This window comes from Phocoena phocoena, chromosome 15 (genome assembly GCF_963924675.1).
Source record: "Phocoena phocoena chromosome 15, mPhoPho1.1, whole genome shotgun sequence".
NCBI lineage: Eukaryota > Metazoa > Chordata > Mammalia > Artiodactyla > Phocoenidae > Phocoena > Phocoena phocoena.
In genome coordinates, this window is record NC_089233.1 from 40,996,720 (window position 1) to 41,009,134 (window position 12,415).

Genomic DNA, 12,415 nt, shown 5'->3' on the forward strand with positions numbered 1-12,415 from the left:
CATCATATAGATAAAAGCCCATGGTACACAGTGATAGCTGTCTTGATCCACTTAAGAAGATTAGGATATTGAATTACTTTCACATAATTTAAAATAATTATCTCTGTTAATAAATACTGATGTGGACTTTATTTTTTGGCAGGATATTTGAAAGTGGATTTGTTGGCTGTTCTCTCCTACAATCTTCTTGTTTTGTTTTTTCTTAACCAATATCGTCCAGGACTCTTTTTACAGAGAAAAGCCATCTCCATTAGCAGCACCTTTTTGCGGGTGGTTTTGCGGGGAAGTGAGGGGTTTCTGGAATGCACTGGGGCCTTCTCGGCCCTTCCAGCTGAGGTCCTGGGCTCTCAGGTAGAGGCAGCTGATGGGGGTTTCGGGGCATATCAGATGGTGGGGGGACTGTGAAATTTCCCACAGCAGATGCTGCTGGGGGCCGACTGCCTGCCCGAGAGAGAGTGACCTTGAGGGCGTCCCCACACTGTACCCTCCCGCTCTCCTCGTACCTGCCCTTGTGCAGGTGAGAAACCAAGGCTCAGCAGCGAGCGGACCGGGCCACTTTCTCAACCAGGAGAGGCAGAGGCTGAATTAGAGGGCTGGGAGTTGCCAGCGTGGAGCAGGGGTCTCTCCCCAGAGGCGCCCCCTTGGGCCACGTCCGCACCTGCAAACAGGCCGAGCGACGGCGTCCCAGCGCTGTCAGTGTGTGCGGTAGGGCCCCATCCACGTTGGCTGTCACTGTTGCCCCTGGGCTGTGGGCTCCAGGGTGTGCAGATGTCAAAGGTCGACAAAGCCGGATGCTGGTAAGGACAGATTTTAATCCGTAATAACCGTTGCGATAGGGGGAAACATCCAGGGTGGACTGAACTCTGATTTGTACAGAGGTGACCGGGCCTTTTTTTCTTTTTAATTTTAATTTATGTATTTTTGGCTGCATTGGGTCTTCATTGCTGCACGCCGGCTTTCTCTAGTTGCATCGAGTGGGGGCTACTCTTTGTTGCAGCGTGCGGGCTTCAGTAGTTGTGGTGCGCAGTCTTCAGTAGTTGTGGCATGCGGGCTCAGTAGTTGTGGCTCACGGGCTTAGTTGCTCCACGGTGACTGGGCCTTTTGAAGAGAGAAGGAGGGAAAAGAAAACATAAATAAATAAATAAAATTAAATAAAATAAAGAGAAAATGAGGGAGCTGGGTGGGGAGTGAGCAGGGTCTCAGTAGAGTCAGGGAAGTGACAAATTACAAAAAATGGGAAGGCAGGGCTGGTCCCTGTGAGACCCATCTGAGTCACTCACTAGCCCTGATGGAAATTAGGCTCCTGCCCTCCCAAAGAGGCTGGGAGGTGGGGCCTTATCCTCAGGTGTCACTGGAACAAACAGGAACTTCTTCTGGCAGCCCTGAGCTTTCTCAGGCAGGCACTTTAAGGGGGTCTCAGGTCCTTCTAGGGATGTGGCCTTGAGCTGTTAGGAACTGTTAGTGTTTGTTCATGTCTTTTCAGGCCTAGTGGAAAAGAGGCTCAGGGTGTACTAGGCTAGGGTCTGGTTACGGAGTCTTTGTCACTCATTAGATGGAGCTGCTATTAACATCAAAGGGAACATATTGGAAGATAAAGTGGGATGATGAAGATGTCAGAGTAATGAAATAAGGGGGAGGGAGGATAAAGGTAGTAGCCAAATCAGTTACACTAGAAAAATATAATATGAACATGGAACATTTTAAAAGAAAAGGACCAGGAAAATGTATAAGAACATCCCAGACAGGTAAAATAGAGTAGACTTAATCACGAATCTGCTAAAAAGAAGAAAGGGATGTGGAATATGGCAGCAAAATGGAGACCAAGGACCAGCGTCCTCATGCTGCTGTAAACCTGGTTCTTGGGTCCTCCTCTCCCCACCCACACTGGTGGTTGAGGTCACGGTAGAGGTCCTGAGAAGGAGGCTTGAGGTAGACGTGCCCAAGATAGTGAGCAGAGCTTCGTTACCTTCAAGCCAGCATCTCCCCCTCCATGGAAGTAGAGAGACGTTTTAGGCGTAAAGGGTACCATGGGCCTGTTGGGAGGAATGCATAAACAAGCTTAAATATTCTTTACCTTAGTAATTCCCAGAGTCTTTATAACTGTGACGATCCATGAGGGACACTATAGCAGAAAAGTGTTTTTAGACAGTGGGTTTCTTCTAAGGGGAGGAAGGGCTGCTGGGAGCAATATCATAGAAGCAGTGCTCCTTGGAGCACTTTTGGGAGGTGCTGTGCCCACCTTGCTGTCCTTTGGCTCGTGAGCGATGCTGCCCTGCAGTCCACGCCCAGCAGGGCCGAGCGTGTCCCCTCTGCCTGGGACATCCCACCTCCAATTCTCGACACAGCTTCCTCCCCGTCTCCACTCAGGTCTCACTCAAGTGTCACTCCCTGACCCCATCACTCTCCATCCCAAAGCAACTTACCACTCTTTGAAATGTTCCAGGTGATTTGTGTGTTACATTTTTGTTGTGTGTTCCCCCCATTAGAATGTAAGTTCATTTCGTGGGCGTGTTGCTCTATCCCTGGCATTTAGAACAGGGTGGCAGGAGCAAGCAGAGGAACCAGCACTGAATTTAAGCCTTTCCGGTAAACAGGGTGGAAGATCACGACGACCTCGTGCCAATATTCCTGCACCATGACACCATCCTGAAGGAGACTTATGGCGAATACTTCCTGGCTGAACTCATAGAGGCCCAAGATGAAGAGAATCATGCCATCGTGTGTGAGGTGCGTGATGAACCACCTGGGGGCCCGCTGAGGGAGAGGGATGACAGAAGTGAGCAGCCCTGGTCCCGGTTTGCTGAGCATCCCGGGAGCTGCCTCCCTTCCTCCTTCTAGGTGGTGTGCCCGGCCTTCCTCCCAGCTGTGCCATCACCCACCTCCCCAGGGTTCCCACTTTAGGTTTTCAGGTCTTACGAGGTCCTTCCAGATGCCCAGTCTTAACAGGCTCCAGCTCGAACTAGATGCAGCTGACTCCAAGTTCCTGGAAAACAACTCGGGCAAACATCTTATCATTTGGGCTATGTGCGCCTTGGAGGATATGCCAGTCTTTGGTAGCAACAGTTAAAGCGAGCTTGAGCATGACGGTGGGCTCCAGGTGTGATGGATTTAACTGATGATTACCCTTGGTTTCAGTAGGTGAATTCTATCTCAGAAAAAATTTCTGATGCCAGGATGCACTGAGACCAATGAAAGCAATCTTTTGGGGTAGAGCACATCAGTATATTTAAAAAGCTCCCCACATAATTCCAATGTGCAGTCCAGGTGGTAAAACATTTATCTACATGATGGAAAACACATCAGGTGAAGAACAGGGTTAATTTAAATATACATGGGCATTAGTTTCTTAAGGTAAGAACTGGCCCTGAAAATTAGATTCTGATATACTAGTCCATGAGAGCTGTTTCTTCTACATTTCAGCTACATTTTTATTCTTTCATATTTAGTTTTCTGCATGGTCTTTTAAGGACTTGCTTTCAAATATTGTCATTTGACCTTTAGCTCCAGGCTGCTGACAGAAGGAAGGGTCAGGAAATATTTGGGCCCAGCAGCGCCATTTTGAAAAACCATGTCTTACACTATGAAACAAAAACTACTGATAATTAAAATGATTCATACAGACCCAAATAAGGGCTTTTAACGATGCAGCTGTACCTATTCAGTTTTGTCAGGTCTTTGTTTTTTGGAGAAGGCCTTTATTTATTTATTTTCCAGCTTTACTGAGATATAATTGACATATAACATTGTATAAGATTAAGGTGTACAATGCAGTAGTTTGACACACTTATATATTGCAAAATGATCACCACCATGGCATTAGCTAACATCTCCATCATGTCACATAATTACCGTTTTCTTTTGTGGTGAAAACATTTAAAGTCTACTATCTTAACAACTTCCATGTATATCATAGAGTATTATTAGCTATAATCAACACGCTGTACATTAGATCCCCAGAATGTGTTCATCTTATAACTGGAAATTTGTATCCTTTAATCAACACCTCCCCTTCGCCCCGCACCTAACCCCTCATAGCCACCATTCAACTCTCTGTTTCTTTGAGTTCAACCCTTTTAGATTCCACATAAAAGCAGTATCATACAGTATTTGTTTTTCTCTGTCTGACCTATTTCACTTAATATAATATCCTCAGGGTCCATCCTTGGTGTCACAAGTGGCAGGATTTCCTTCTTTCTCATGGCTGAATAATATCCACTACATATATGCACACATATATATGTATACATACATATGTACATACATACATACATACCACATCTTCTTTATCCGTTCATCTGTTGATGGCCACTTAGGTTGTTTCCATATCTTGCCTATTGTGTATAATACTGCAGTAAACATGGGAGTGCAGAGATCTTTTCAATACCCTGTTTTCATTTCCTTTGGATATATACCCAGAAGTGGAATTGCTGAATCATATGGTAGTTCTATTTTCAATTTTTTGAGGAACCTCCATGTTGTTTTCCATAGTGTCTGCACTACTTTACATCCCCACCAACAGTGCACAAGAGTTCCCTGCATCCTTGCTAACACTTGTTATCTCTTGTCTTTGGTGGGTTTTTTTTTTTTTTTTTTTGGCCGCACTGTGCACCACGTGGGATCTTAGTTCCCCAACCAGGGATAGAACCTGCACCCCCTGCATTGGGAGCTCAGAGTCTTAACCACTGAACCACCAGGGAGGTCCCATTTCTTGTCTTTTGATGGTGGCCATTCTAACAGGTGTGAGGTGATAATCTTATTGTGATTTTGATTTGCATGTCCCTGATGATTAGTGATATTGACCATCTTTTCATGTACCTGTTGGCCATTTGGATGTCTTCTTAGAAAAATGTCTATTTAGTTCCTCTGCCCATTTTAAAATTGGGTTGTGTGGCTTTTTGCTATTGAGTTGTATGGGTTCTTTGTATATTTTGGATATTAACCTCTTATCAGATATATGATTTGCAAATATTTTCTCCCATTCTGTAGGTTGCCTTTTCATTTTGTTGTGTCTTTTGCTGTGTAGAAGTTTTTTTGTTTGATATAGTCTCACTAATTTTTGCTTTTGTTGCTTGTGCTTTCGGTGTTATATCAAAAAAATTGTTGCCAAGACTAATGTCAAGAAGCTTTCCCCTATGTTTTCTTCTAGGACTTTTATAGTTTCAGGTCTTATGTTTAAGTATTTAATCCATTTCCAGTTCATTTTTGTCAGTGGCATAAGATAAGGGTACAATTTCATGCTTCACCGTATGATTATCTCGTTTTCCCAGCACCATTTATTGAAGAGACTACCCTTTCTCCATTGAGTCTTCTTGGCTCCCTTGTCAAATTTTAGTTGACTGTAAATGTGGGAGTTTATTTCTGGACTCTCTATTCTGTTACATTGGTCTATGTATCTGTTATGCCAGTAATGTACTTTTTTTTAATTTATTTTTAATTTATTTATTTTTGGCTGCGTTGGGTCTTCATTGCTGCATGCGGGCTTTCTCTAGTTGCAGTGAGCAGGGGCTACTCTTCATTGCGGTGTGCAGGCTTCTCATTGTGGTGGCTTCTCTTGTTGTGGAGCATGGGTTCTAGGCACATGGGCTTCAGTAATTGTGGCACGTGGGCTCAGAAGTTGTGGCTCGTGGGCTCTAGAGCGCAGGCTCAGTAGTTGTAGCTCATGGGCTTAGTTGCTCCGCGGCATGTGAGATCTTCCCAGACCAGGGATCGAACCCGTGTCCCCTGCATTGGCAGGTGGATTCTCAACCACTGAGTCACCAGGGAAGCCCCCATGTACTGTTTTGATTACCATAGCTTTGTAATATTGCTTGAAATCAGAAGTGTGATGCCTCTGGCTTTGTTTTTCTTTCTCAATGTTGCTTTGGCCTTTGGGGGTCTTTTGTTGTTCCATACAAATTTTATGATTTTTTTTTCTGTTTCCATGAAAATGCCTTTGGAATTTTGATAGGGATTAATTGAAGCTATGGATGGCTTTGAGCAGTATGGACATTTTGACAGCATATAATTTTTCTGGTCCATGAACACAGGGTATTTTCCTATTTCTGTCTTCTTCATTTTCTTTCATCAAAGTCTTGTAGTTTTCAGTGTACAGATCTTTCATCTCCTTAGTTAAATTTATTCCTAGGTATTTTATTGTTTTTGATGCTATTATGAATGGGACTGTTTTCAGTATTTCTTTTTCAGAGATTGTATTTCTAGTGTATAGAAGTGCAACTGATTTCTGTGTGTTGATTTTGCGTCCTACAACCTTACTGAATTTGTTGATTAGTTTTAACAGTGTTTAGGTAGAGTCTCTAGGATTTTCTGTATGTAAGATCATATCATCTACAAACAAAGACAATTTTGTATGTTCCTTTCCGATTTGGATGCAGTTTATTTCTTTTCCTTGCCTGATTTCTCTGGCTAGGATTCTATTACTTTGGTGAAGAGGAATGGCGAGACTGAGCACCCTCGTCTTGTTCCTGATTGGAGGAAAAGCTTTCAATCTTGAACCATTGAGTATGATGATAGCTGTGGGCTTGTTATTATTGGCCTTTGTTATGTTGAAGTATGTTTCTTCTATACCCAATCTGTTGAGCATTTTAATCATGAAAGGATGTTATATTTTGTCAAATGCTTTTTCTACATCTATTGAGATGATCATACGATTTTAATCTTTCACTCTATTAATGTGGTGTATCACATTTATTGATTTGCATGTATCGAACCTCCTTGCATCCCAGGGATAAGTACTGCTTGATCATGGTGTATGATCCTTTTAATGTGCTGTTGAATTCAGTTTGCTAATATCAATATTTTGTTGAGAATTTTTGCATCTGTATTTATCAGGGATATTTATCTGTAGTTTTCTTTTCTTGTAATGTTCTTATTTGGCTTTGATATCAGGGTAATGCTTGCCTTATAAAATGAGATAGGAATGATCCCTCCTCCTTAATTTTCTGGAGGAGTTCAAGAAGGATTGGCATTAATTCTTCCTTAAATGTTCGCTAGAATTCACCAGTGAAACCCTCTGATCCTGGGCTTTTCTTTATTGGGAAGTTTTTGATTACTGATTCAATCTCCTTACTTGTTATTTGTCTGTCGATATTTTCTATTTCTTCATAATTCGGTCTAGGTAGCTTGTCTATTTCTAGGAATTTATCTGTTTCTTCTAGGTTATCCAATTTTGGGGTATATAATTTTTCTTAGTAATCTTTTACCCTTTGTATTTATGGCATCAGTTGTAATGTCTACTCTTTCCTTTCTGATTTTATTTCAGTCTTCTCTCTTATTCTTAGTCTAGCTAACAGGTTGTCAATTTTGTTTACCTTTTAAAAAAACAGCTCTTAGTTTTTCTATTATTTTTCTGGTCTCTATTTCATTTATTTCTGCTCTGATCTTTGTTATTTTCTTCCTTCTGCTAACTTTGGGCTTAATTTGTTCTTCTTTTTCTAGATCTTTGAGGCATACAGTTAGGTTGTTTATTGAGATCTTTCTTTTTTCTCAATGTAGGCATTTACCACTATAAACTTACCTCTTAGAACTGCTTTTGCAGCATCCCCAAATTGGTTTACTGTATTTCCATTTTTGCTTGTTTCAAGATATTTTTTGATTCCCTTTTGTTTCTTTTTTGACCTCTTGGTCTTTCAAGAGTGTATTTTAAAATTTCCACATACTGTGAATTTTTCAGCTTTCCTCCTGTTATTGATTTCTAGTTCAATACCACTGTAGTTGGGAGAAATACTTGGTATGATTTAAATCTTCTTAAATTTGCTAAGACTCATTTTGTGATCTATCATATGATGTATCATGGAAAATGTTCCATGTGTTCTTGAGAAGAATTTGTACTCTGCTGCTCTTGAATGGGATGTTCTGTACACGTCTGTTAGGTTGATTTTATCTAAAGTATGAACCAACTCTAACATTTTCTTGTTCATTTTCCCTCTGGATGGTCTATCCATTGTTGCAAGTAAGGTATTGAAGTCCCCTGCTATTATTGGAATGTTGTCTATTTCTCCCTTTATACCTGTTAGTATTTGCTTAATATATTTAGGCGCTCCAGTGTTGACTGTATATATATTTATGATTGTTATATCTTCTTGATGAATTGACTCCTTTATCATTATATAATAACCTTCTTTGTCTCTTGTTAGTGTTTTTGGCTTAGTCGGTTTTGTCTGGTATAAGCATAGCTACCCCTGTTCTCATTTTGTTTCCACTTGCATGGAATATTTTTTCCATCTCTTCGCTTCGAACCTATATGTGTCCTTAAAGCTGAAGTGAGTCTCTTGTAGGCAGTGTATTGTTGGGTCTTGCTTTTTATCCATCTAGCCACTCTGTATATTTTGATTGGAGAATAAAATTCATTTACATTTAGAGTAATTATAGGTAAGGACTTACTAATGCCATCTTATTGTGTTCTGGCTGTTTTGTAGTACCCTTGTTCCTTTATTCCTTTCTTGCTGCCTTCCTTTATGAATTGATGATTTTCTGTAACGAGATGCTTTGATTCCTTTTTCTTTATCTGTTGTGAATCTACTGTAGATGTTTGCTGTGTGGTTACCATTGAGGCTTACATAAACCATCTTACGGATATAACAGTCTATTTTACACTAAAGACTTAATTTCAATTGCACACAAAAATTTTACCCTTTTACTTCCCCTGTTATGTTTTTAATGTCACAATTTATCTCTTTTTATATTACATATTCATTACTAAATTATTGTAGCTATAGTTATTAAAATATTAAAATTCTTGTCCTTTAATACCTACATTAGAGTTACATGGTTAATGCTTCACCATATTAAAGTTTTAGGATATCCTGAACTTGACTATATACTTACCTTTACTATTGTGTTGTATATATTTTTATATATTTTCATGTTATTAATTAGCATCCTTTCATTTCATCTTGAAGAGCTCCTTTAAGCATTTCTTGTGGGGCAGGTCTAGTCGTGATGAATTTCCTCAGCTTTTGTCTGTCTCGGAAAGTCTTTCTCCTTAATTTCTGGAGGACAGCTTTGCTGAGTAAAGTATTCTTGGTTAGCAGTTTTTTTCTCTCAGCGCTTTGAATATATCATCCTAACTCTTGGCCTGTAAGGTTTCTGCTGAGAAATCTGCTGACAGTGTTATGGGGGGTTACCTTGTAAGTCCCAAGATGTTTTTCTCCCACTGCTTTTAAGATTCTCCTCTTGTCTTTGATTTTTGAGTTTTATTATAATGTGTCTTTGAGAGGATCTCTTTTTTTAACATCTTTATTGGAGTATAATTGCTTTACAATGGTGTGTTATTTTCTGCTTTATGACAAAGTGAATCAGTTATACATATACATATGTTCACATATCTCTTCCCTCTTGCATCTCCCTCCCTCCCACCCTCCCTATCCCACCCCTCTAGGTGGTCACAAAGCACCGAGCTGAGAGAGGATCTCATTAAGTTGATTTTATTTGGTGACCAATGAGCTTCATGAACTTGGATATCTATATCTCTCCCCAGATTTGGGATTTTCTTGGCCATTATCTCTTTAAATAAACTCTCTGCCCCCTTCTCCCTCTCTTCTCATTTTGGAACTCTGGTGATTCACAAATTGGTCCTTTGGATCGTATCCTATAAATCATAGGATACCATCCTATGACCCTTTTCATTCTTTTTACTATGTTCTCCTCTGACTTGATACGTTTAAAGTTCCCGTATTCAATCTCATTGATTCTTTCTTCTGATTGATCAAGTCTGCTGTTGATGCTCTCTGTTGCATTTTCATGTCATTTGTTGATTCTTCAGCTCCAGAATTTCTGGTTGGTTCTTTTTATGGTTTCGCTCTCTTTGTTCAACTTCTCATTTTGTTTGTGTGTCGTTTTCCTGATTTTGTTGAATAATTGTCTTTGTTTTCTTGTAGCTCACTGAGTCTCCTTAACACAGCTATTTTGAATTCTTTATCTGGTAAATTGGAGATTTACCATTTACTCTTGTCTTTGGGTTCAGTTACCAGAAGACTATTGTGACCCTTTGGTGGTGTCATACTTCCTTGATTTTTCATGGTCATTGAGTTTTGCATTGCTGTCTTCACATTTGAATAGCAGTCACCTCCTCTGGTATTTGGAGGAGAAATAACTTCTCTCAGCTCTGCTAGAGATTCTGAGGCTTCCTCAGACCTTCTATGGGTATGCCTGCTCCATGCTTCTTGCTCTCTCGTGGCAGAATTCTTAAGCCTCTATGTCTTCTCTGGACCCTGCAAAGCACCAGGTCGAGTGCTTCTGTATTCCCAAAGGTGGCACTACAGCTCAAATTTGTGGTCTCTTCCTGGCCCACAGATTGGGCCAACTTTCTCCATATGCTCCTTAGCCATCTGCCAAAGTCTGCTCATGGCACCATCAGGAGTACACACAGGGAGCTGCCACAAGGTGGGCTGGTGTGTGCGTAAGGCACGTGGAGCACTGGGGGTGCTCGTGGGCGGGCTGGCAGGATCCATGGGTGAAATATTCCCAGTAGCTCGTGGGTGGGCTTCTTGATAGAATCCATGATGCCTGGTAATGTCCTCTGGGGGTCCTACCTGCTGCTGTCCCAGGCTCCTTCCACCCCCCAGTCATGAGCTCCCAGTTTAGTACTCTGGATCTGGCAAGAGAGAAATGAGCCCCTCTGGCAGCATCCTGCATAGCTAGGGAAGCCAGGTGCTCACTTACACAGTCTCCCCCTTACCTGCCACGGGATAAATTAGGGGGATAATTCTTGGCCCTTAGCTGTACTGCCTTGGAGGATGGGTGCTGTGGGGAAAGGCAGACTCTTTGTCTTACCCACTCCACGGCATCCAAACTGGTATCTTTTTTGCTCCAATGGAGCTGAAACTTCTCCTCGGGAAACCTGAACTTCATCAAAGGCTCTCTCATCCATGAGTGATCGTCTAAGTCACTGTTCTCAGGGGCTCTTGGACTGAGGCTGAGAGAGGCTAGAGGCAGTTCAGCGGCCTCTGCAGGGTCCACAGCTGTGACCGAGGTCTGTCTGCCTATTTCCTGATGCAAAGGTGGACAAGACTCCTCCCAGGCCCCTTGGTGGATGGTGCTGGATCCCACGGCTCCTTCAAAGGCACTTCTGTTCATGGATGGATGCCGAATATTTGCTGTTGAGCAGGGGACAAAAATAAGGGATGTCTTTTACCACCATGATGCTGACCTCACTCTGGAGAAGGCTTTTAATTCTTTGGTTTCAAGGTGCGAGTTTGAACCCAAATCTCTTGAGTTAGTTCTTGTGAAGAGCAGCTGCAGTGACCTCTTCTCTCAGTTCCTTCCCTCTCTTGTCATGTGTTACAAACTTTCAGTGTGTGTAAATATCAGAGGAAAGTTGTAGGCTGAAAGTTGCAGTCCCAACCCCGCAGGGATCCTTTGGTGTCTCCAAAGACACAAACGGAGTCCAGCCTGATCTCTGAGAGGCCGTGCTGCCTCAGACATCAGAGATTGTGTGTCCCATGGAGATGTGACCACGGGCCTCAACCTTAAATGGAAGGGCAGGAACAGGACCTGTCAACAGTGAGCAAACCAGCCTAGGATCTGGGAGTGAAACTCTGGTCTTCACCAAGCCCTATCAGGTGTCTTAAGCCTTTTTGGGTTCAAGATCAGTGCAGTCACCACCCTACCACCTACCTGCCAGGACCCTCCTCCCAACCACCTGGGCTTCCTCAGACCTGCCTTTTGGCAGCAGTGTGCTGGAGCTCTCTCACCTTGGCTCACGAGAGCCAGTTGCTAAATCTTTAGGAACTTGGCAAGCTGCTTGTTAAACACGGCCATTGTCAAAAATTAAGTTATATCAACTAACAGTGTAGTAAATTATTCTAAAAACAAAATTAATAAATCCTCAAAATTCATTACTTTTTAATTGTTTTACTCTTATTTGTCCTCTTGGGGTCATTTATGTCTGTGGTCTCTGCAGAGTGGAAATACTGTAACTACAGCTACTGTGCGTCTTCTCCCAATTCTCTACTCAGTGACATCACACCAAGAGCTTACAATGGGCTGCAACGGGAATATTTACACCACAGAAATTGGCAAATGTTACAATTAAGCTTTTCCCTACGATGCCGATTAGGCATTAACCAGCACACTATACTTTTAGGTGACCAGAGATAACGGGACATAGTACACCAAGCCTGTCCCTTCCCAAACCCGTCCATGGCAGTCACAGGCCTGAGAGCCATGTCTGCACCGTTGAGGGGCCCTCAACTAAAGGTTTTTAACTGCGAGCACTTTCTTTGACTTAATTGCAACTTTGGAGGAGTTCTGAGTCATCACTTTGCTGCAAGTTGCTTTTCATAACTTTATCCTGGCTGACCTTGACATCTGGTGTTTACTCCAAACTGCGATTTCAGGGCAGGGCGGTTGGAGGCCAAGGGCAGCTCCTAGAGACAGATGGGCAGAGCGTCTGCCTTGGCAGCATCTGTGGCGTGGG

The 12,415-nt window shown here is 42.2% G+C and overlaps 1 protein-coding gene across 1 annotated transcript in view; it reads left to right on the top strand.

Moving 5' to 3' along the window:
- The window catches only part of CFAP61 (cilia and flagella associated protein 61), a 250,975-nt gene that overhangs the window by 22,470 nt on the left and 216,090 nt on the right, over positions 1 to 12,415 (top strand). Inside the window, exon 6 of the mRNA XM_065892819.1 lies at positions 2,595 to 2,727. Within this exon, the coding sequence (XP_065748891.1) occupies positions 2,595 to 2,727 (133 nt within the window). The remainder of the gene's footprint in view (positions 1 to 2,594; positions 2,728 to 12,415) is intronic.